At 39.7% G+C, this 21,622-nt stretch overlaps 1 protein-coding gene across 1 annotated transcript in view; it reads left to right on the top strand.

Annotated features, from left to right (window-relative positions):
* The window catches only part of EEFSEC (eukaryotic elongation factor, selenocysteine-tRNA specific), a 176,980-nt gene that overhangs the window by 65,510 nt on the left and 89,848 nt on the right, over window positions 1–21,622 (top strand). Inside the window, exon 4 of the mRNA XM_065408075.1 lies at window positions 8–172. Coding sequence (XP_065264147.1) covers window positions 8–172 — 165 coding nt within the window. The remainder of the gene's footprint in view (window positions 1–7; window positions 173–21,622) is intronic.

Genomic DNA, 21,622 nt, shown 5'->3' with positions numbered 1-21,622 from the left:
CTTTCAGGTCCTGAAGTCTCAGGCTTACCTGCCAACAAGAGATCCCACGGGACCCTTCCTTATGGCCATCGACCACTGTTTCTCCATCAAGGGTCAAGGCACAGTGATGACAGGGACTGTTCTTTCTGGCTCCGTTAGCCTAGGTGATAATGTGGAGATTCCTGCCCTGAAGGTGAGTGTCTCTGTCCCCCAGCCCCACGAGACTGAGAGAGACTCAACAGGGAACAGCATGTTATTTTCTGTTTCTTAGTTTGTCTATTTATTTGTTAACTTCTTTATTTTCCTGTTGCGCTGCTTTAGCCCAGGCTGGGCAGGCAAGGATGGTAGAAACTCAGTCATTTGGGATACAGTATAACTTGTAACATGGCATTGTCCAGTGGCTTATAGAATGTCATTTGCAAGGGAAATGGAAGCCTGAAGGTGAAATTTAAAGAGAGGAGGCTCTGGAAAGAGAAGTTTTAAACAAACTGGACAGCCAAAAAGAGTGGAGCGCCCTCCCCCCCATTTCTACTTGCTCAACTTTACTGTCATGTGGAAGGGACAGAGAGGAGGCCAAGGTTAGTGCATTAGCTATACAATGTCAAGTGGGCAAATTTGATTCTGATTTCCTAGATATGAAATGGCTAAGGACTCAGGACTGTTCCCCCCCCCCCTTTCTTTGATTGAGGGCCTTGCATTCTAGATATGGGCTAGCATAACGACTGGGGCTGTATAAGAATCTGGGTACATTTCCTGAAATTCGAGGAAACTAGGAAAATAAGAAAATGACCATAAGAGGGCATGAAAGTGTTTGACATACAAATCTCTGCATGTGCCATGGATTTCTTGGATGTCAGCATATTCTGAGAGGACTACTGGGTGACAGCATGTGGCTTGCTGCAGTTTGACATTTTACAGACCCTCTAGAAAGTCAAAAGGCCTTCCAAAAAAGCCCCTTTAAATTTCTGTGATTTCTGTGTAATCTGAGCATTTAATTGCCATTTTTTTCTTAGAAATATATTATCCCTGAAAAGAGACTGGGCACCCCTGATGTGTATAGTGGGGGAAGGTCCAATTCACAGGTGTTGGTTAGAACGCTCTACCTCTGGTCTTATAGTTAACTAAGGGAAGTGAGCCAGGATTTAAGAAGCATTCTGCAACTGCTGATTTAAATAGACCCTTCTAATTGCACACTAACAACAACCTTCCTTTGGCTGAAGAAACCTGGATGGGACTCCTTTTGGAGGTCATCAACATAACTCATAGGTTAGAGGATGTCACTGCAGAAGTGCTATGAGGAGCTCACACCCACACAGACTGAGCATGCTGTTTCCTCAGCTCTCCCCAGGCGTTCTGGTCCAGTGAGGGACTGGGCAAGGAGTTCTGATCTTTAGTGGTAGACCAGAGCACTGCTTTAAGTAGTATCTTTCCTACAAACTGTCTCTGCTAACAGAGTTGTGCAATAGAGTTATAGGGATATACACCTCTACCCCGATATAACGCTGTCCTTGGGAGCCAAAAAATCTTACCGCGTTATAGGTGAAACCGCGTTATATCGAACTTGCTTTGATCCGCCGGAGCGTGCAGCCCCGCCCCCTGGAGTGCTACTTTACCGCGTTATAGCCGAATTCGTGTTATATCGGGTCGCGTTATATCGGGGTAGAGGTGTAGTAAATAACACAGAGAGAGTGAGCTATTAAGAGGGGGAGCTGAGTGAACAGAATTCCACAAATTATTTCTTCATGTTCAGAAATGAATCTTAATTTGTTAGTGACCCTTTCACATTTCCTTTGCATATTTTACTGCACAATCTTTTTCTAGTACAAATGCTTGCTAAGAATGAATACATAGCTTGGCTATTCGTCAAAAATGAATGTTGAATTGTATATTTTTTGTAAAATTTGCAATTTGTGCTGTGCTGATTGAAGAACAGTTCAAATTACAAATTTTACAATTGAATATACACATTGATATATTTGTTTGTAAGACTTGCAATTTGGATGAACTACAGGCCAAGAATTATTGGCTCAAGGATCTTCAGAAAATTTTTGGATGAATGCATTTGAGAATTACGTGCTCTGTTTGTGATAATATGTAAACAAAAAAAGGCAAAGTGTGTTGAGTAATTTATGTATTGCAGATTATTTTCCTCAGATTTATTAGGTGAAATAGGTAAGAGATCATTTAAAATGAGATTTGGAAAGAGATGAAGTCTGTTTGGCAGCGATGTAGGGGGAAGGACTCTTTCCCACACATGAAGAGCTGCAGAGGAGGTGGCTTTTGCACCAACTCTGGTGAGATTGTGGGGAGGAATGAAGTTAGGGAAGGAGAAGACAAAACACTTGGCATTTACAGCATATAGCAACTTGCATAGTAGGCTTTCTCAGCATTTTACAAACACTGATGAATTAATCCTCTTACTAGCTTGCTTAGGTAAAGCTACATGAAGGCAGAACCTGTCTCTTCTTAGTTCTGTAAAGTAATGGGCAGTGTTGGAACTCATATTGTACCACCGACAGCTCATGAGGTAAATCAGTGATGTTTTTTATTCCCATTTTACAGAGAGGGGAACTGAGGCACAGAAAAGAGAGGCGACTCATCCTACGCCTTGCTTGTCCCACAGAGTTGGGCTAGTATACCTTGTCAAGGCTCCTTCCCCACTCTGAACTTTAGGGTACAGATGTGGGGGCCTGCATGAAAACTTCTAAGCTTAACTACCAGCTTAGATCTGGTCCGCTGCCACCACTCCCAATGGGCTAACTCCCTTCCCTGGGTAGCCTTGAGAGACTCTTCACCAATTCCCTGGTGAACACAGATCCAACCCCTTGGATCTTAAAACAAGGAGAAATTAACTATCCCCCCTCCTTTCTCCCACCAACTCCTGGTGGATCCAGATCCAACCCCCTTGGATCTAAAAACAAGGAAAAATCAATCAGATATAAAAAAAAAAGGCTTTTAATTAAAGAAAAAGGTAAAAATCATCTCTGTAAAATCAGGATGGAAAATAACTTTACAGGGTAATCAAACTTAAAGAGCCCAGAGGAACCCCCTCTAGTCTTAAGTTCAAAGTTACAGCAAACAGAGGTAAACACCCTAGCAAAAGGTACATTTATAAGTTGAGAAAACAAAGATAAAACTAACATGCCTTGCCTGGCTGTACTTACAAGTCTGAAATATGAGAGACTTGTTCAGAAAGATTTGGAGAGCATGGATTGATGTCTGGTCCCTCTTAGTCCCAAGAGCGAACTCCCCCCAAAACAAAGAGCACAAACAAAAGCCTTCCCCCCCACCAAGATTTGAAAGTATCTTGTCCCCTTATTGGTCCTTTGGGTCAGGTGTCAGCCAGGTTACCTGAGCTTCTTAACCCTTTACAGGTAAAAGGATTTTGGAGTCTCTGGCCAGGAGGGATTTTATAGTATTGTACACAGGAGGGCTGTTACCCTTCCCTTTATAGTTATGACATACCTACTAAAGGTGAAACCTTTCTCAGGCCTACAAGGTAATGGAGGAAGCACATTTCACAACACACTGTGGTTCATGAGTCTTACTGACCTTTCTTTGCCCCGACCCTGTGATAACTGAGATTGACAGCTGGTGCCCACTGGGCATTTGGGGACATTGCAAACCAGCTGTTTTTTTAAATTTGAGGAACCCTCTCACCAAATAAAGTAGCATCACTTTCTAATTCTACTAATGGACTTCGACATCTCTGACCGCTTGAACTTGCACAAAGGAGGGACACAGCAATTAAAAATAAACAGTGACATTCTCGAACGCCCAATGCTTTCTCTGATTGAGGCTGAGAATGCCAACAGCGTACGGATTCCTTTACCTACTAAAGTGCCTATGTAAATTGCCATCTGGGGTTGATTATACCGCAAAGAGAAAAATTATATATATGTGTTTGGCAAAAAGCTTTGACACAGCAAACTGTTCTCTATCCAGGCAATTTAGTACCATTTGTTTGATAGCATTTGATTCACTTTGAAGAGCATGAACCTAGGATTTCTGCTGTGAAAACATAATATTGGCAGAATTCTGATTCTGAATCCTTTGGGATTACTCCAGTGGTCTTTAAATCTCCACCTCCTCCCAGTTTACAAACTGCATTTGTTTATATAATGTGACATTTCTGCTACTACCTTTATAAAAACAGGTTCCGGGGCTGGGTAGTGAGGTTCTTATTTGTAATTATCCATTCACTTTAGGACTGATGTTAGTTAGTAAAACATATGTTTTGACATATTGTTTTAAGTATACTTTACTATGAGAATTTAGGTTAAAGCGAAGAGATGGTTAAAAATTCAAGATTTCAATACTACTAATACTTAGGGCTTGTGTACAGCAGTGGTTTTCAAACTGCAGGTCACAACCCAGTACTGGGTTGCGGAATGTAAGGCACTGGGTTGCGGCGGCTCTGGTCAGCACTGCTGACCGAGCCATTAAAAGTCCTGTTGGTGATGCTGCCCAGCTAAGGCAGGCTAGTCCCTACCTGTTCCGACACCGCACTGCACCCCGGAAGCGGCCAGCAGCAGGTCTGGCTCGTAGGCAGGCTGCCCTCGCCCCGAGCACCAGCTCCGCGTGGTGCCTGTGGGCGAGAGTCGCGTGGAGCCACTTGCACACTTCTGCCTAGGAGCCGGACCTGCTACTGACCGCTTCCGGGGCACAGTCCATCCCAGAGCCCTGACCCCCTCCCATACCCCAACCCCCTTCCCCAGCCCAGAGCTCCCTCCCACATCCTGAACCCCTCATTCCTGGCCCCACCCTGCAGCCATCACCCCCTCACCTCAACCCTCTGCCTCAGCCCTGAACCCTTCCCACACCCCAAAGCCGTCATCCACAGCCCTCATCCATGGGTCATGGGCATCAACAATTTTCTTCAACTGGTTTGCCAGAAAAAAAGTTTGAAAACTACTGGTGTGCAGGCCTATTTCATTTAGTTTGCAGCAAGCTGGTGTGTGACTCTACCCTCCACTAGCCTGCCACATGCAACCTAAATGTTGATGTAGACAAGTCCTTAGTTTTTGTTTAGCACATTTTAATTAATAAATTGTGAAGTGCTTTTAGAAAGGTGGGTGAGTATCCTTAGTCTCACTGCACTGATAGGAAAACTGAGGCATGCTGTGGTTGTTACTTGCCCAGGGTCAAACGTGAGTAAGAGCAGACCCAGCAAAAGAACTCGCATCTCTTTTTTTTCCCGTCTCTGGGCCTTGGACCTCAGCTGTCTCCAGCAGTCTTTTGAAAGAACACTGTCAAATAGTTTAGGCCCAACTTTTAGCTTTGTATTTCATAATTATTTAAATGGAATAGAAATATTTTTCTTTTTTGGAGGGGATTTAAACTTCCCCATGTAGCAGTAGGTTAGTTCAGGAGAATTAGAAAGTGAAAATTACTATGAGCAGTCTGAACTATAAAGCACTGAGGAGTCTAATTTCAATGTCTAAGCTAAACTAAATGCAAAAAGAATACAGAAAAATTGTGCAAAGTATATTGGTTTTTAATTTTTTTCAATGTTATTAATCTTAAGGCTTTTGCTTAGATTCAACAGTTATAGGCTCAATGGAAATCATGCTGAGAAAGTAACATAGATAAGGTAATTTGTCAAGATAAGGAAGATACTATTTTAATATCCCTTTTAAAGTGAAGTTGGTTGGAGGCAGGAAGGTGTTCCAGATAAGGCATTGTGAGCCACTTTCTCTCCCTTTGCCTCTAAGTTGTGAAGAGCCCCCACAAAGGACCAGAGAGGAGGACAAGTCAGGAGTGCAGTGAGTAGACAAAGGAGTGTACAGGAAGTGGATACAAGGTCAAAGAGATAAGATGAGGTGAATTCATAGAGAGTTTTAGTCCCAAGCAAAGTGAGTTTGGTCTCAACCAATCAGTAACATTTATGCTCCTTGTGAAATCACAGCATGTATCTTCTCTGCCCATAGTGAGGTCCTGCTAAATGTCTGCTTTGCTAAACCACTGCCATTTTATGTGGTTATTGGTGACTAGCCAAGGAATGTAAATGCAAACTGAATAAATGTAAATGCAAACTGAATACCTTAGATCTTAGTGCCTCCTTTAGAGTGTATGTATTAAATTTATAATATTTTGCCATTCTGTAGTGTTTTTCATCTCTGGATCTTGAAATGCTTTGAAATGTTAATTAACTGATCAACTTAATTATTTACCAATAAACTGATGCTTGTACACCAGTATGAGAACATTTTATTTTCTGTTTGTGAAACCTCAACAATGTGCCTGGTATGAAGTACTAGAAAGTCTGGAGTCTCTTTAAAAAACAAACAAACAAACAAACAAAAAGCATCCAGAAGATATAGGGCACACTGAGAAAACCGGGTGGGGATAACCATGTAAAAAAGTATGTTCTGGGTTTAAATAGTGAGAGCTGCTTTTACTATAAATGCAAGTGAGGGAGAAATGTCCCAGACTCCTCTCTTAATAGCGGTGTACACTCAGCAAGACATTACATATTCTTGCTGACAGTAGACTGGTGCTTTTCTTTTCTTTATTACTTTACTTATTCCTCGTATAACTCTTCTTATAAGCATTGAGTAAACCCTTGCTACCCGAGTAGTTCCATTTGATGAGAAAGCTCTTGTACCAACAGCAGTGAGATAATGCAGAGGAACACACATGAGGCCAGAACTAGGACCTTGATTCAGGAAAGCATTTAAGCATGTACTTAATTTTAAACATGTTCTTGAGTCCCCTTGACAGCTTTTGGGAGAGATTGGGACAAGGAGCCTGGAAATGGTAGGGCGATGGTGGGAGATTGGACAAGGAGGCTGGATGGGGATGGGGGGTGGGAGCTGGACAGGTTCGCGGAGATTGGAACTGGCTGGGCAAAATCACTGGGACTGGGATGGGAGATGAGAAGCTGGGGGGAATGGTGTGTAAGAGACAGCACTGGGACAGATTGAAGGGGACAGGGGCAGAAGGATCTGTGATCACTAGAACACATTCCCCTTCAGAACCTGGGATGGAAACCAAGGTTCTTGAGTCTCGCCATTCCTCTGCTGTTAGCAAATAGCCGTGAAACCCACTAGCAAAGTGTGTCTCTCATCCCCCTCTCATGGCTGGGCCAAATGAAAGATGACTATTGCTGATATTTACTACTTTAGTTCAAGTGACAGAGGTCTTTGTAATGGATCTAAAAGATTCCAACCCTGCTCATGATCCACGTGGGTGTCAGAATGATTCCACATGACGGGATTTCTGTTTTCAGTTGGCTTTAAAAAACAAACAAACATAACCCCCCCCACCCCCAAACTAAGGAATTACATCCAAAAAACTATGTTAAAAGATGTTATGATTGCAAAGCCAAGCACTCAAAAGTTAGGAAATGCCAACATTAAAGTTCCCTGTGCAGCCGTAATTTGTTCCCTTGTACATAATCATTATATTACAATCTTTAATTACATGATCATATGCTATTTTTCTACAGGACTCCTGCCTCATTCAGTGCACAGGCTGGACAGTACTCACTGAATGAGTAGCTGTTTGATATTTTGTTCTATCCTCCATGGATCAGTGTGTAGCCGTAAGTCTTATTTAACTGGACACTATTCAGACCCTTCTCTGAAATGATGAATTTCTTCATGGGCTTTTCTGTGGTGCTCATTAGTATAGTATCTGAGTGCTTCATAAACATTAATCACAGAATCATAGAAATGTGTGTCTGGAAGGAACCTTGATAGGTCATCTAGTCCAGTCTACTGCACTGAGGCAGGAGTAAGTATTATCTTGAGCGTCCCTGGCAGGTATCTGTCTAACCTGTTCTTTATGGACTCTCCACCATTGGAGGTTTTAACCTCCATAGGCAGTTTGTTCCGGTGCTTAACTATCCTTACAGGTAGGAAGTTTTTCCTAATGTCTGACCTAAATCTCCCTTGCTTCAATTTAAGACCATTACTTCTTGTCCTGCTCTCAGTGGTTAAGAAGAACAAATTATCACCCTGCTCTCTTATAACATTCTTTTATGTACTGAAGACTGTTATCATGTCCCCCCTCAGTCTTCTCTTCTCCAGACTAAACAAACCCAGTTTGTTCAACCTTTCCTCATAGGTCTTGTTTTCTAGACCTTTAATTGTTTTTGTTGCTCTCCGGACTTTCTCTAGTTTGTCCACATCTTTCCCACATCTCAACTGGACACATTACTCCAGTTGAGGCTTTAAACGTGCTGATTAGAGTACTCCTTGTGTCTTGCTAACAACACTATTGCTAATACATCCCAGAATGATTTTCCTTTGTTTTGAAACAGTATTATATTGATGACTCATATTTAGTTTGAGATCCACTATAACCCCCAAATCCTTGTTGCAGTATTCCTTCCTAGACAGTCATTTCCCATTTTGTATTTGTGCAGTTGATTATTCTTTCCTAAGTGTAGTACTTTGCATTTGCCCTTATTGAATTGCATCATATTTATTTGCAGACCATTTTTCTAGTTTGTCAAGATCATTTTGAATTTTAATTCTTTCCGCCAAAGTGCAGACAACCTTAATTCTGGCATTTCCTATCTTTTGAGTGCTTGACTTTGCAACCTTAATGTTCTCTTAGCCTAGCTTTTATAATTGTATGTTTTTATTACCATAGTTGCTAGAGAGCCTGATCAGGATCATCAATATGATAGGTGCGGTTGAATATCAACCTGCCCCAAAGAGCTTACGGGCATAAGAAAAGCTATTTAATCTGTTTTAAAAATGAAACTATTAATAAAAAAATAAAAGTATAATTAGTTTGAGATGTCCTATTTAGAGGGTAAATGATGTTTTCTTGATATGCCTTGTTTGTAGAGCCTGCTGGGGTTCTTTTTTCTTTTAAGTTTTGCTATAACCCATCATTACAACATTTTAATGTAAATTTCAGCCAGCCTTCTTTTTTTAATTGAAATGCTATAAAACAGAAATAGGATAATTCAGAAAATCTTAAAACAAAACAAAACAAAAAAAACATTTTAGTGAGGTGAATTTAGTAGATGAATATAATTATGTCTTGGTGACCATCCTGCTTATATAATTATTATTTTTGTAATCTTTAAATCCCAGATCAGTAACTCAAACATATACTTTAAAATTACAAATACACTTAAGCTTAAATATTTGTATTGGTCACTTACTGAGGTAGGGTTTCTGAGAGTTTTCCTTCACTCCCTTTCCAAAAAAAATTGCTCACATAAGGTCATATCCTGCTTGCTTTTATGTGTGCTGGGGGGTTACTTATATAAGTAAAATGTGTATGATTTGGCCTGTGATAGTAAATATTCTACTTCAGTGCTTAGGATACCATCAGTTGTTGAATGTGAAAAGGGCTTATGAGCTCTATTTTGTGTGGTTAAGTAGTGGAGTAAGGACCTGACTTTAAGACCTTCAAATGACTCTTCAAATATATTTGGCCTGATCTTTCAAAATGCTGAGCACCCACAAACCTCATTCATATTAGTAGGAACAGCAGGTGCTCAGCTTCTTTAGAAATCAGTTCCACTATTTTTTTACGTTTATTTAATGTTAGTGATCCTGAATCTTAATATCTCAGATGTTTCAGTTCATTTTTTTCAAGCTTAACGTAGTTGCCATTCCTATAGTCTCTCTTTAATTTTTGAAAGAACAATTTTAAATTAATGCCTTGGACTTTGAATAGGCACTGGAAAACCTCTATATGTTTGTCTGTTCTCTGCAACATCTGTACCTAATAACTAAAGTACAGCATTTCTGTTCCTATTGGCTGTGGTTTGTATGAAGTGTTCTTACAGAACAGGTGTGATTTGGATAGGTTAGGGCTCTGACCTAGGGTTCATTTTAGGGTTCATTTTATTCAGGACAAGGGAAAAGACACAGAAGAGAGGGAGCTAGATGTATATAAGTATGTTCATTCCCCCCCCCCCCCCCCCCCTTGGTAGAGGAGAAGGGAAGAAAGCCAGAGGGAGAGCAGCCAACCTGAGCATTGCTAATACAAACCATACATTACATATCTGGAGCTTATATGTGTTTAATGTGATCCTTTATGAGGGGAAAGTGGCTTGCCTAGTGCCATTTAATTAACTCTTCAAATGCTAAATTTGAAAACTCATTTGCAATTTTTTTAGGTGATACATATTCTGGGTACCCAGTTCCAGCCAAGGAAGACTGGACATAAACTCCTTCAAAGCCCCTTGCCCAGAAAGGATTATTCAGAAGATGTGAATTCCTTCCTTACCCCCAGTTTAGGGATAAGTGCCTCATCTCTGCAATGCTTCTATCCTCTTAGAGTATAATAAAAGAATTATTCAGGAGCTCTGGTGCATGGATAGGTGCTTTCTGGCTGGAGAGAGGACAGTTCTCCAGAATTGGTTTTAACATCAACAGTGTTTCCATGCCCCATCTGCTTTCTTCCATTTTATCTGCTGGGTTAACACTCTGAGATTAATTCATTTGACATCTTGAAGCCCTTCTGTGGTGCAGTTGACCCAAAATAATGTGGTCTTTGGAGCTAGGTGGTGCAAAGCGTTACCATAGCTTTGGACTTTTGGAGTTCTGGGGTCAAATTTCAATTGGGTTCCAGTTGAAAGTGAAAAATGGGATCATCTAAACTTAATCTCTGGTGGACATTTTTCCATGTTGGTGAGACCAATGTGCAACTTGAAACAATTTGGCAGTATGTTGGTCTCTGCTTGGGAAAGGTATAAGAGACCTGGTATATTAGGAGATGTGAAGTTGAACATGGAATAAAAACCCTAGGCAGGCAATGTTTCAGATCAGAATGGAGTTACTTTAGTAGAGTTGTTTGTATATGTGTGTGAGGGAGGAAGGGCCAAGGTGGTACAGCGTCTTGCCTGAAATACACCTGGCTCTGCTAGTATTGTGAAACTTGTTCTGACATTGTAGTCTGCAGCTGGAGTTGTTGGTAAGTGATATATAGGATTTTCTGGTCAGGTAGTTAATAGACCTTCTGTCTCCAATTGTCTAGAATCTGTTTTCAGAGGATTCAAAAAATCCTTTCTGTGGGACTGTTCTCCATTTCCATGTATGTATAACTGTCTGTTGGACTATCTAGCATGCCCGTTGTCCCTTGGCAAATGTATAGATTGGGCCCACTCTGCTGCTGCTCCTAGGCCATCAAGGAAGGAACCTAACTAAATTTGTTTAATGGATTTTTTTCCCCACTCAAGGGGGAGATTGAATTTGTTGTCTGGGGAAATGACTAAGTGTCATTTTCTTGGGACTGGGGAAACCACAATCCAACGTTAGATTGAAACCATGTTAGTTATCAACTGTTGGGCACTGTTACAAGAGCTACAAGCTTCTATCAAAGTGCCTTCAATTTAAACTTCATGGTAACTAGAAAGCAAAAGATAGCTGTTTTCTGTTTGCAAAGCTTGTTTGCTTAAGTATTACTGCTGCCAGTTCATTAGCTTTTTAAAAAAAAAATATTTTGCTTTCTAAATGTTATTTTTGATCTGCTTTTTATTTATCAGGTAGAATTGTTCTCAATATAATTCAATTGAGAGCAGACCCGCGTGCACGTACACATAACATTTGAGCAGAAACCCTATTTAAATGGTTGAATGGTAATTTGAAAGGTAACCTATATAGTAAATGTATCTTTCACAGTACATTCTTGCTGTGGCTGTAACATTAATACAAATGGGTTTGGTAGGGCAATGAGCTACTATCACGTTTTTAATATGTAAAGCTCAACTGCTGAAGGCATTGGCAACATTTCAGTAACCAGGATAAGGGAAGGGGATGTCACTTTTGTTCTTCCTTGGTCATCCATGTAGAAATCTTCATTTGATCACGCTTTTAAAAATCAAAGCAATACAAACAGCATTTTGCTTGGTTGACCCTTGATCCTACATAGTGTAAAGCTCCTCTCACATCTGGGAATTGGCGAAAAGTAAATCATCCAAATGCTGAGGCTCCTACTTGCTCAGTCAGAGCTATTAAGATGAATTTTAGTATTTGACCATAAGAGGGGCTCAAATATACTTTATTCTTTCTTGTGATTGCTAGGTAAATTTGCATGAAAACTAGCTTTGTTTCCAAAGTCTCCTCCAGCTCATCACATGAATCTGTCATCTTCTGTCTGTGACAGTAACATGTATTGTCAGAATAATATGCAAGATTAATTTATTCACCTCAGCATTCCTGTAACAATACTGTATTAATAATTATTAGTACCTCCTTATGATGTAAGGAAAGAAGAAGCAGTACTAGAGTGCCTGTGTTTAAAATACCCATTGGCATAATATGCAAGCTCGCCCAGATAGCACAGAGATAAGCATTATATAAAATGCCTAGATAGAGATTTTCCATTACAACTGACTGAAATTGAAACTACAAACTCCCAAGCTCTTCACAGTCACATAGAAACATATACCACAAAAGAAAGTTGGATTTTCTTTCTTATCCTAATGAAAGGGATGTCATAGGAATAAATGCCTAACACTTTATATGGCCAACTAGCCTTTATCCAGGACAAATATGTAAGTTACTTTATTTTGTAATATAAATTTAGTGAATTTTGCCAACGTGGTAGTAGCCCTGTCTTTGATCTTATATTTATATTTACTTATGGAACAAAGTGGGCCCATTTTTAGAATCTGGGTCCACCTGATTTTTTTATATCTTCTGAATACAGGATATGCAATAGACCAGGGGTCGGCAACCTTTCAGAAGTGGTGTGCCGAGTCTTCATTTATTCACTCTAATTTAAGGATTCACGTGCCAGTAATACATTTTAACGTTTTTAGAAGGTCTCTTTCTATAAGTCTATAATATATAACTAACCTATTGTTGTATGTAAAGTAAATAAGGTTTTTAAAATGTTTAAGAAGCTTCATTTCTTCATTGGTCCTGCTTTGAGCAGGGGGTTGGACTAGATGACCTCCTGAGGTCCCTTCTAACCCTGATATTCTATGATTCAAAATTAAATTAAAATGCAGAGCCCCCCGAACTGGTGGCCAGGACCCGGGCAGTGTGAGTGCCACTGAAAATCAGCTCGCGTGCCGCCTTCGGCATGCGTGCCATAGGTTGCCTACCCCTGCAATAGACAATGCAAAAGAATGGTATAAGAGACGACCTTTCTGCTTGCTGTGTTCACATGGTGAAAATCAACAACAGGAGCAAATTATCTCTTTGAAAACGAAGATCCTGTTTACAAGCAGATGTCAGGAGTACTTATTTTTCAATGGGGAAGACAGATACAGAAAAATGAAATAGAAATGGGATGGTCTCTAAACAAATTGTTCATGAGACATTGGGACCTCTAATTTTTTTACTCTGGTGCCTGATATTTGTTTAACTATGTCTAGGCCCCACCAAATTCACGGTCCATTTTGGTTAATTTCACGGTCATAGGATTTTTAAAATAGTAAATTTCATGATTTCAGCTATTTAAACATGAAATTTTATGGTGTTGTAATTGTAGGGATCCTGACCCAAAAAGGAATTGTGGGTGGGTCGCAAGGTTATTGTAGGGGGAGTTGCGGTACTGCCATCCTTACTTCTGCACTACTGCTGGTGACAGCGCTGCCTTCAGAGCTGAGCAGCTGGAGAGCGGCAGCTGCTGGCTGGGAGCCCAGCTCTGAAGGCAGAGCCACTGCCTGCAGCAGTGCAGAAGTAAGGATGGCATGTTATGGTATTGCCACCCTTACTTCTATGCTGCTGCCTGCAGAGCTGGGCCCTCAGTCAGCAGCCACCACTCTCTGGCCGCTCAGCTCTGTAGGCAGCAGAGGAGAAGTAAGGGTGGCATGGTATGGTATTGCCACCCTTACTGCTGCTGCTGCTGGCGGGGCACTGCCTTCAGAGATGGGTGCCTGGTAAACAGCTGCCATTCTTTGGCCATCCAGCTTCTGAGGGCAGTGCAGAAGTAAGGGTGGCAATACCGCGAATCCCCTAAAATAACCTTGTGATTCCCTTTTGGGTCAGGATCCCCAATTTGAGAAATGCTGGTCTCCCCGTGAAATCCGTACAGTAAGGGTAAAAGCACACAAAAGACCAGATTTCATGGTCCATGATGTGTTTTTCATGGCCGTGAATTTGGTAGGGCCCTAACTATGTCCCTGCTGGCTCTTCACTCTAGTAGTTGTGGTTTTTTGAAGTTCTTTTGAGAGCCCAATGAGTTGTGTGTGTGATATACCTGGTGTAATGAGCAACACTGGAGGTGGATTTTTGTCCTGATGTACAATATCTACTTAATACATGAGACAACAACAGATTACTTAAATAGTGATATGGGAAAAGAAAATATACTGTTACAAATCAATCCAATTTTATTCTATGAAGCTCTCAGTAGACAGTAAGGGGAGTGTTTTTCCAGTTGAGATTGGTCCTTCTTGTAGAGAGTAGCAGTCAATAAATTAAAGTCTTTAGAACACAGGGAATCTGCAAATATACCACAGCCACTCAAAGTGAAACCATAGGAATGAGGAGTGTAAAGGAAAATAGAAAGAAGATTGTATTTTACCAGGATCAGAAGAAATGACCAATTGTGCCTGTGAAGCAACACTCCTGTCACAAGGCAACACTAGAGACTTTAATGTAAATGGATTGGAGTCTATAAGTTTTGTAAAATAAAAATTTCCAGTGAATATCCTGGAGTATGGCACAGAACAGTGCCAGGGAGAAGGAACCTTAAAGAGAACCATGTGCCTTCAGATATGTCAGAACGTGTATCTCATATCTTTCCTCCCTTTAGTGCTATGTTCTTGTCTGAGGAGGTGCCAGGGATTTTGTACGTATGCAAAAATTTAGGTTGGCTTGGGGTCTCAGACTAACATGCCATTCCAGGGTTGTCAAAAACTGCTCAGTACCAGAAACTGTTGATGGGATTCCAGATGTCCCATTAGTACCCTATTCTATTTTAGGTATTAAGTTACTTTTAGAAGGAAATGAATTTGCTGAGGAGATGAGGACTTCTGATTGTGTTGAGGTAGCAGCAGATAAACCCAGACAAATAAATTGGATATAAAATACTTTCCTGATGCCAGACCACTGACTTATTAGTAATATACTGTGCTAAATACCAGGGTGTTGGGTGCCAGTAGAAACACTAAGAGAAGGGCAAAGTACATGTTGGTTTTTAATTCATTTTTTTAAAAGAAGAGAAAAGCCCATTCAGAATTGAGTAGAAAGTAAAGAAAAAAGTGAGGTGTTTTGGAGGGAGTTCAGGTTGTGTTGCTACTAACAAGAGGAAGTCTTGGGCCACTTAATTCGCACCCATGCTGTCTCTGTCTCTCTCTCTGTCTCTCTTCCAGTCCATACCATAAAACATCCAGGATGTACATTATGTCTGATATAACATTGCTTTTAGAACCACAGTGTTAAAATCCTGTGGCATTTTGCGTATTTACCTGCTCTGGGTTATTGCTTTTTGGTTTTGTTTTTCAAAATCATTCTCCCTTACAGTCTAGATTCTTTCTTCTCCAATCTGCAGTGAAGTTTTAACCCCCTATTTGATGTCACTCCAGTGGCTGTGATGTCACGAATATCTGCTTTTTAACTTCACTGAAGGACTAGATAGACTCTGACAGAGAATACATTTGTGCCCTAGACGTAATAGTCAAAAGTGTGCATGATGCATTAAAGCATGCATGTTTATTTTTGTGAATTTTTTTGTATTTATGAAAATTACATTAAAGATTATTAAATTTGTTTGTGTGATTATATTTTAAGGTTTTCCCTGATGTAAAAGTTTGTTTAAATCCAAAATCAGATTATAATGGAAATTTTCTCCAAGTGAAACTTTGCATAAATATATTTCTGAACCCACTTGATCTGAGAACATTTTCACTCATAGATATTTTAGGGACGTATCCCATTTAAGAGAAATAACACAGATTAGTATAGTTTCTTTGGATTTTATGCACAACTAGCAACATCTTGTGAACCTCTTTGCAGAATTTATATTATTTCATATTTTATTTAAATTGTTTCACCTGTTTATAAAAAACACAAGCAGTTCCCTATCATGATGAGTGGATCATAAAAACTTGATGGATTTTTGTAAGAAATGTGTAGAAAATTACAATCCAATGCCTTTGACATTTTATGTAATGTTACTTATAAGAAGTTTTATGTATTTTACTTTCAAAAGAGCTTTTCTCTCAAATCTGTAATGAGTTTTATGCTTATTTTGTGATAAGAAAGGGAGAACTTTAAGGTCTGGATCAGATGCTGTTTAATCTTGGTTATCCTCCACCCCCAACAAAGACCCAACTCCTCTTGGTTCCTGGGGGGACCTGGGTCAAGGAAACCACTCTTTTAAGACTTTTGCAGCCCAGTGTAGCAGTCATTCATGATGCTTGTTGAATAAGGATCCCTCATATCTTAACAATTCCTGCATAGATGATTCAGTATAAGAGTGTTCTTGTGTGCGTGTGTGTCCTCAGAAATGATCATGGGAATGTGTTTTCAGAGTGCACAGATATAAGGTGCAAAAAGGATTAAAATGTATGGTCAAAATTTACCAACTTGGGTGCATAAAATTAGTCTCCTAAATGAAAGTGGCCTGATTTTGAGAGCTGCTGATTGACCCACTTCCCATTCAAGTCACTGACAGTCATGAGTGCTCAGAACCTTGACAATCAGGCCTCTTCTATTTAATAATAGTTTCAGTTGCCTAACTTCAGGCATCAAAGTTAGAAAATGTTGGTCTGTATTATACTGAAGTTCTGTTTCTCACTTGTACTGTAAAAATAGTTCACAAACCTTCCCTTTCAGGTTTGTGAAAGCACCTAAAGTAAAGTTTGGGACAGAGGCTTCTCCCTTATTATTTTTATGGGCACATTAAATGTATTTCTCATGTGTACTTTTTCTTTGGAAATACTATCTAATTTGAGTTCCTAGCACTCTGATAATGATCAGAAATCTGTGGGAATGAAAAATATATTGCACTGCTGGAGAAGACAAATATTAGGGCTTCTGAGCCCCCAAAGCAATTTGTACGACTTTGTCTTCAATAAATATAGTTAAGTTGTAGTTTTCATGAAGCAGAGAGCTTGAGAAAAATGGCCAAAGCTGAACCCAGAGTTGGCAGGTGTTGAGTAAAGTACCTTCCATCAAGCCCTGCCAATGCACTACAGTATGGATCTGTGACTCCTATTATTATTCCAGTCGTGTTGCCATTTGCACTCAATTGTGGGGTGATTCTGTGAATTAAATTGAGCCAGTAAGATGCCAGTTACTTAAGCCAGATTTCAACCAGCTTTCCAAGTACGGTTCATTTACCCACTATTCTTCCCTAAACTTCCTCAAATACCTCCCTTTTAGAGCTGTTTGTTTCACTGTTGCTTCAACCCTTCAACCTTTTTTTGACAGTTATTAAGTTGTTTTACTTTGTGAAACTCACTTATAAAAATGTGGAAGATTTAAAAAAAAAAGTTTGACATGTTCCAAAAACTATTAATGTTTTGAGCCCTTGTCAATTATTTCTAATGTTAAAAGTCAGCAGATGGAGCCAAAGACTTGTAGAAACATGGCTTGTGCTGAATGTGTACTATACCACAAAAATCATTAGGTTAGCTGAGAGAATTTGTACTGAAATTCTTAAGAGCCAGAAAATTCAAATATAATGCTAAGCTCCATTATGGCATTCTTAATCGAAAGGTGTGCACATGCAGAATGACTGTTTCACCCCCTGATGTATTGAAGACCCCCAGCAAAACTGAGAGTAACAAAGCTTGAGATTAAACTCTGAATTTTCTTACCTTATGGGTTCAAGTTAGCACATCAAAAAATCAAATATGTGGCTGGATTTATATCTGTCTGGTTCTTTTTTTTTTTTTTTTTTTTTGGTAGTGCTGATCACCATGATATCAGAAAAGAATGTTATTTTATGACCAGTAACGTCTGTAGTTATGCTAAGGTAAGAGCAATAGGAATCCATTCTTCAGGGACGCGATTTGAATATCACAGCTACCACCCCATTTACATTGTTGCACAATTGGTCAAGTATATTAGTGGGGTGTCGCATCTTCCTCTGAAGCAACAGGTGTTGGCCTTTGCCATAGGCAGCATGCCAGACGTAATGGTTTAATTGAGTTTGGCAAATCCTATTTTTGACTAAATGTGTTAACATCTTTTGGGTTATTTGACAGTAATAAATGTTTTTTAAAAGGAGAAAACATAAAGGGTATATTTCCGAACTGTATATTGTTTATGCCAGTTTAATAAAATAAAATAAAAAATCCTGAAGGCAATAAGTGATATCTACATTTTTCAGGAAGAAAAACAGGTGTCACTCTTGTTTGCATCCCCTTTGGATGTAATATTTGATGACTGTATGAACAGAACAGGGAACACTCCAGTCGCACACAACTCTCTTTTGGCTTTGAGTAAGGTTGGAGAATAACTTGTAAGGTGACTAACAGCAGCTATTTTAGTTAAACTCTGACAAAGTTGTATTAATTCTCCCTCCCCAGTTCAACTCATTAAGTCCTGTGAGGAAAACAGTGTACACACTAGTTCCTTTCCTTTCATACTTTTACCTGTCTTTTAATCCTGATGAGGCTTGAAGTTAGATCTCCTTATTTTTATGAGCAGCTGACTACTTGGGCAGGCTGTGGAGACATGGCTTTCTGGCCAAATGAAAAGCCATTCTTAATTGTCTGTTTATCTAAGGCCTAATCTGCACTTACACTTTTTGCCAGTGTAGCTGTGCCAGCAAAACCCCTCTAGTTTAGATGCAACTGTACTGGCAAAAAAGTGCTTTCAACAGAATTGTTTATACTGGTTTGGCGAGTAAAATAAGCTATACTGGCGAGAGCACTTCTGTGCCTGTATGACTTTGCCTACACAACAGCTTTTGCTGGTATAGAAGTTTTACCAAAAATCACTTCTCTAATCAACTGTGCTATGCCAGCAAAAGTTCCTAGTGTAGACCTGGCCTAAATCTTGATTTTAAAAAAAAATGTTGTTTTTTTTTTGGTTTTTTTTTTGTGAGCCACATTCACTCCTGACTTCCTTGCGAGTGTCTCCAATAATATAATACATTTTCCCAAACGACATTGTCAAGTCCCCTATATTAAAACTGTTCCTCGTTTCAAGCCATGCAAGTGTACCCAGATATGATTGTGATGGGTACTTATATAAATGCCTGTAATAGTAATACTTCTCAGAATCTAGCTGGGATATTCAGTGGTCTTGCTACTGCATGTAAAGGCTACTTTTGGATGGGCAGTCTGTCTTCAGCATTGGTTTGCACTGAGATAAGCCCCACTATCAAAGACTAGAAGAAATGCTATTTTGGTTGTTGAGAAGAGAACTGTTTCAACTAATGAGGAAAAGTTCAGAGATATGATGGCTGCTGCAGTGGGGTCTGTTATATGTAGCTACCATAAGAGAGAGGCACTAATAATTCATTAGTTCTGTAGTGTTGCAAGCTTTCAATTGCTTGCTGTTGCCTTTTGACATTGCTATCTTTTTTTTTTTTTTTAAAGGCACTTTCTGATATTACGTTTCCTTCGGTGTAATTGTCAGAGTGAGCAAAGCTAGTTGGGTGTCTTTAGTTTTGTACCTCATCTTACATAGAGGTGCCTGCCTTTGTAGAATGTTTGTTGTGCCAGACATTTTTTCTAAATAATTTTCATATAAAAATGATACATAAAATTATAACAAATGTAATGTACTAAAAGACAAATGGTGATGCATTTTGCATCATTTTTCAAGTACGTAAACCAGATCAATGTATAAGCAAAGGGAGAGGAACTGTTTAGGATTGTAATAGCTATTGACAATGGGATAAAACTGAAAAACTTCTTGGCAATTAGTTCTTTTTGATCATGGAATGGTACCTTAAAAAGGTATGGTGGAAGCTCCATCACTTTTGTCCGGGGTAGTTTTAAACATGCAAGGGATGAGAAAATGTACTGAGTAAGGAACAGTTCTGCATTGGTTAGGTGATGGATTAGATCAGAAATGTCCTGAGGACTGGATTCAGCCTACCTGATATATTTTAGTGGCCTACATGGCATATTGGGATTCTGCATAATCTTAGCTTTCATTGAAAAAAGAGAAGTCACTGGCCCTCTAGGTTGTGAAGCTATAACTGATGCGATGTTGTAGGTCTGAGTCTGCAGACAGCCTGAAGCAATGTTTCTGGGAGATGTCAGCTCTCTCTCCCACAATCTCTTTGGAATGTTAACATAGAAGCCTAATTATGATACTTGAAATGTAAGTGTTAGCAATTTTAATGCTGATCATTGAATGCTGCAAAAGGGAATGGTTGTGAAGTCTACATGATGGGGAAAGTTGGGAATTGCTGCAAGGAAGGAAATACAAAGGGAAGAATAGAGAAGGTATTGGTAGGGAAGGGAGAGAAACAAATGGCAGAAAAATTATTCTTGTTATAACAAGGGACGGAATGTTAGAATCTACATAAACCAACTTTAAAACTCTACCTAATACTGCCACTCCTATTATTCCTTGTCATGCTTTGCGGTGCTCTCCCCACTCTTCCCGTTCTGTATACACTGTCAGTGCTCTCAACTTCATCCACGCATGGTCATACTTTCACACAAGGACCTTCATGACTTCTTCAAGGTAGCCCCTGAACAATGGTATGAGCTCCCTGAGTCCATTTGCACGTCCCTACCCTGTCTGCCTTTAAGTCCCTCTTAAAGACCCACTTCTGTTGTTATTCTGTTATTTATTCTGTTAAAGACCCACTTCTGCTACTTATAATGAATCAAGTTGATTTGTATGCACATTTTATCTAAATTGCCAACTGTTTCCCCCCCTTTTTCCAGGTCTCTTTCTTCTGCTTCGTCCTCAGAACTCATTGGAGTAGGGACCAACCTTAAGCATTTGGAAAGCGCCGAGCACATAGTGGATGCTATTGTGTACAACCCCCTCTTCCCCCAAATATTTTCCACTCTTGATCTTTTTGCAAACCTCTCTATGCCATCAGTGAGAGTTCTGCTGTGGAGTATGGAGTCCTAAATGAATATCTTGGTCCACCAACCATAATTCAAAATGGAATTTGACTCCCTCTTCAGAATGAGGCGGTGTATTAGGTGTTTTCCATCTCTGATTTGTTTTGATTCTATGATACATTGTATTCTCTGATCAGTTTAATCCTAAATACCCTCTGTCCATCATCGTAACATGAAAAAGCGGGAAGAAGGATTTTATTTCAATTTAAAACATTTAGTTTATATTGGAAAACAGGACAGTTTTTGTTTTAAATAAGAAAGCAATGTGCTGTCTTGCACAGAACATTGAGTATACTGAAGCAGGTTGGCCACAGCTCTGATTTGTATGAATCTTGGTCAGATTGAGGCTTAAAAAATTAAATCAACAGGATTCCGAAAAAGATGGGGATGGAAGAATTTGTTCTTCTGATGACTGTTTAGAGATTTAGGCAAGTAGAGGATGTGTTAAGATACTAGTGTGGAGCTGCACATCTAGCATTTGTATGTTGCTCCTGTAATGGGCAGAATGTACATGCTGTGCAACATAGCATGAACTATTTATTTTACACTCAAACTGATTTTTAAGTTTTTAAGGACCCCTCCCTACCCACCATATGATATAACTTTGGATGCAATGAAGTCACAACTCACTGGGGGGGGAGTGAGGAGGGGGGATGGAGGGACAGGGGGAGGGATGACCACTTTAGTGAATTAATCAAAAAAGTCTATGCAAACAACTGAGAGGAT

This window comes from Emys orbicularis, chromosome 7 (genome assembly GCF_028017835.1).
Source record: "Emys orbicularis isolate rEmyOrb1 chromosome 7, rEmyOrb1.hap1, whole genome shotgun sequence".
NCBI classification, from domain to species: Eukaryota; Metazoa; Chordata; order Testudines; family Emydidae; genus Emys; species Emys orbicularis.
The sequence above is the reverse complement of the archived record's forward strand: the minus strand, read 5'-3'. Positions and strand labels throughout refer to the sequence as shown.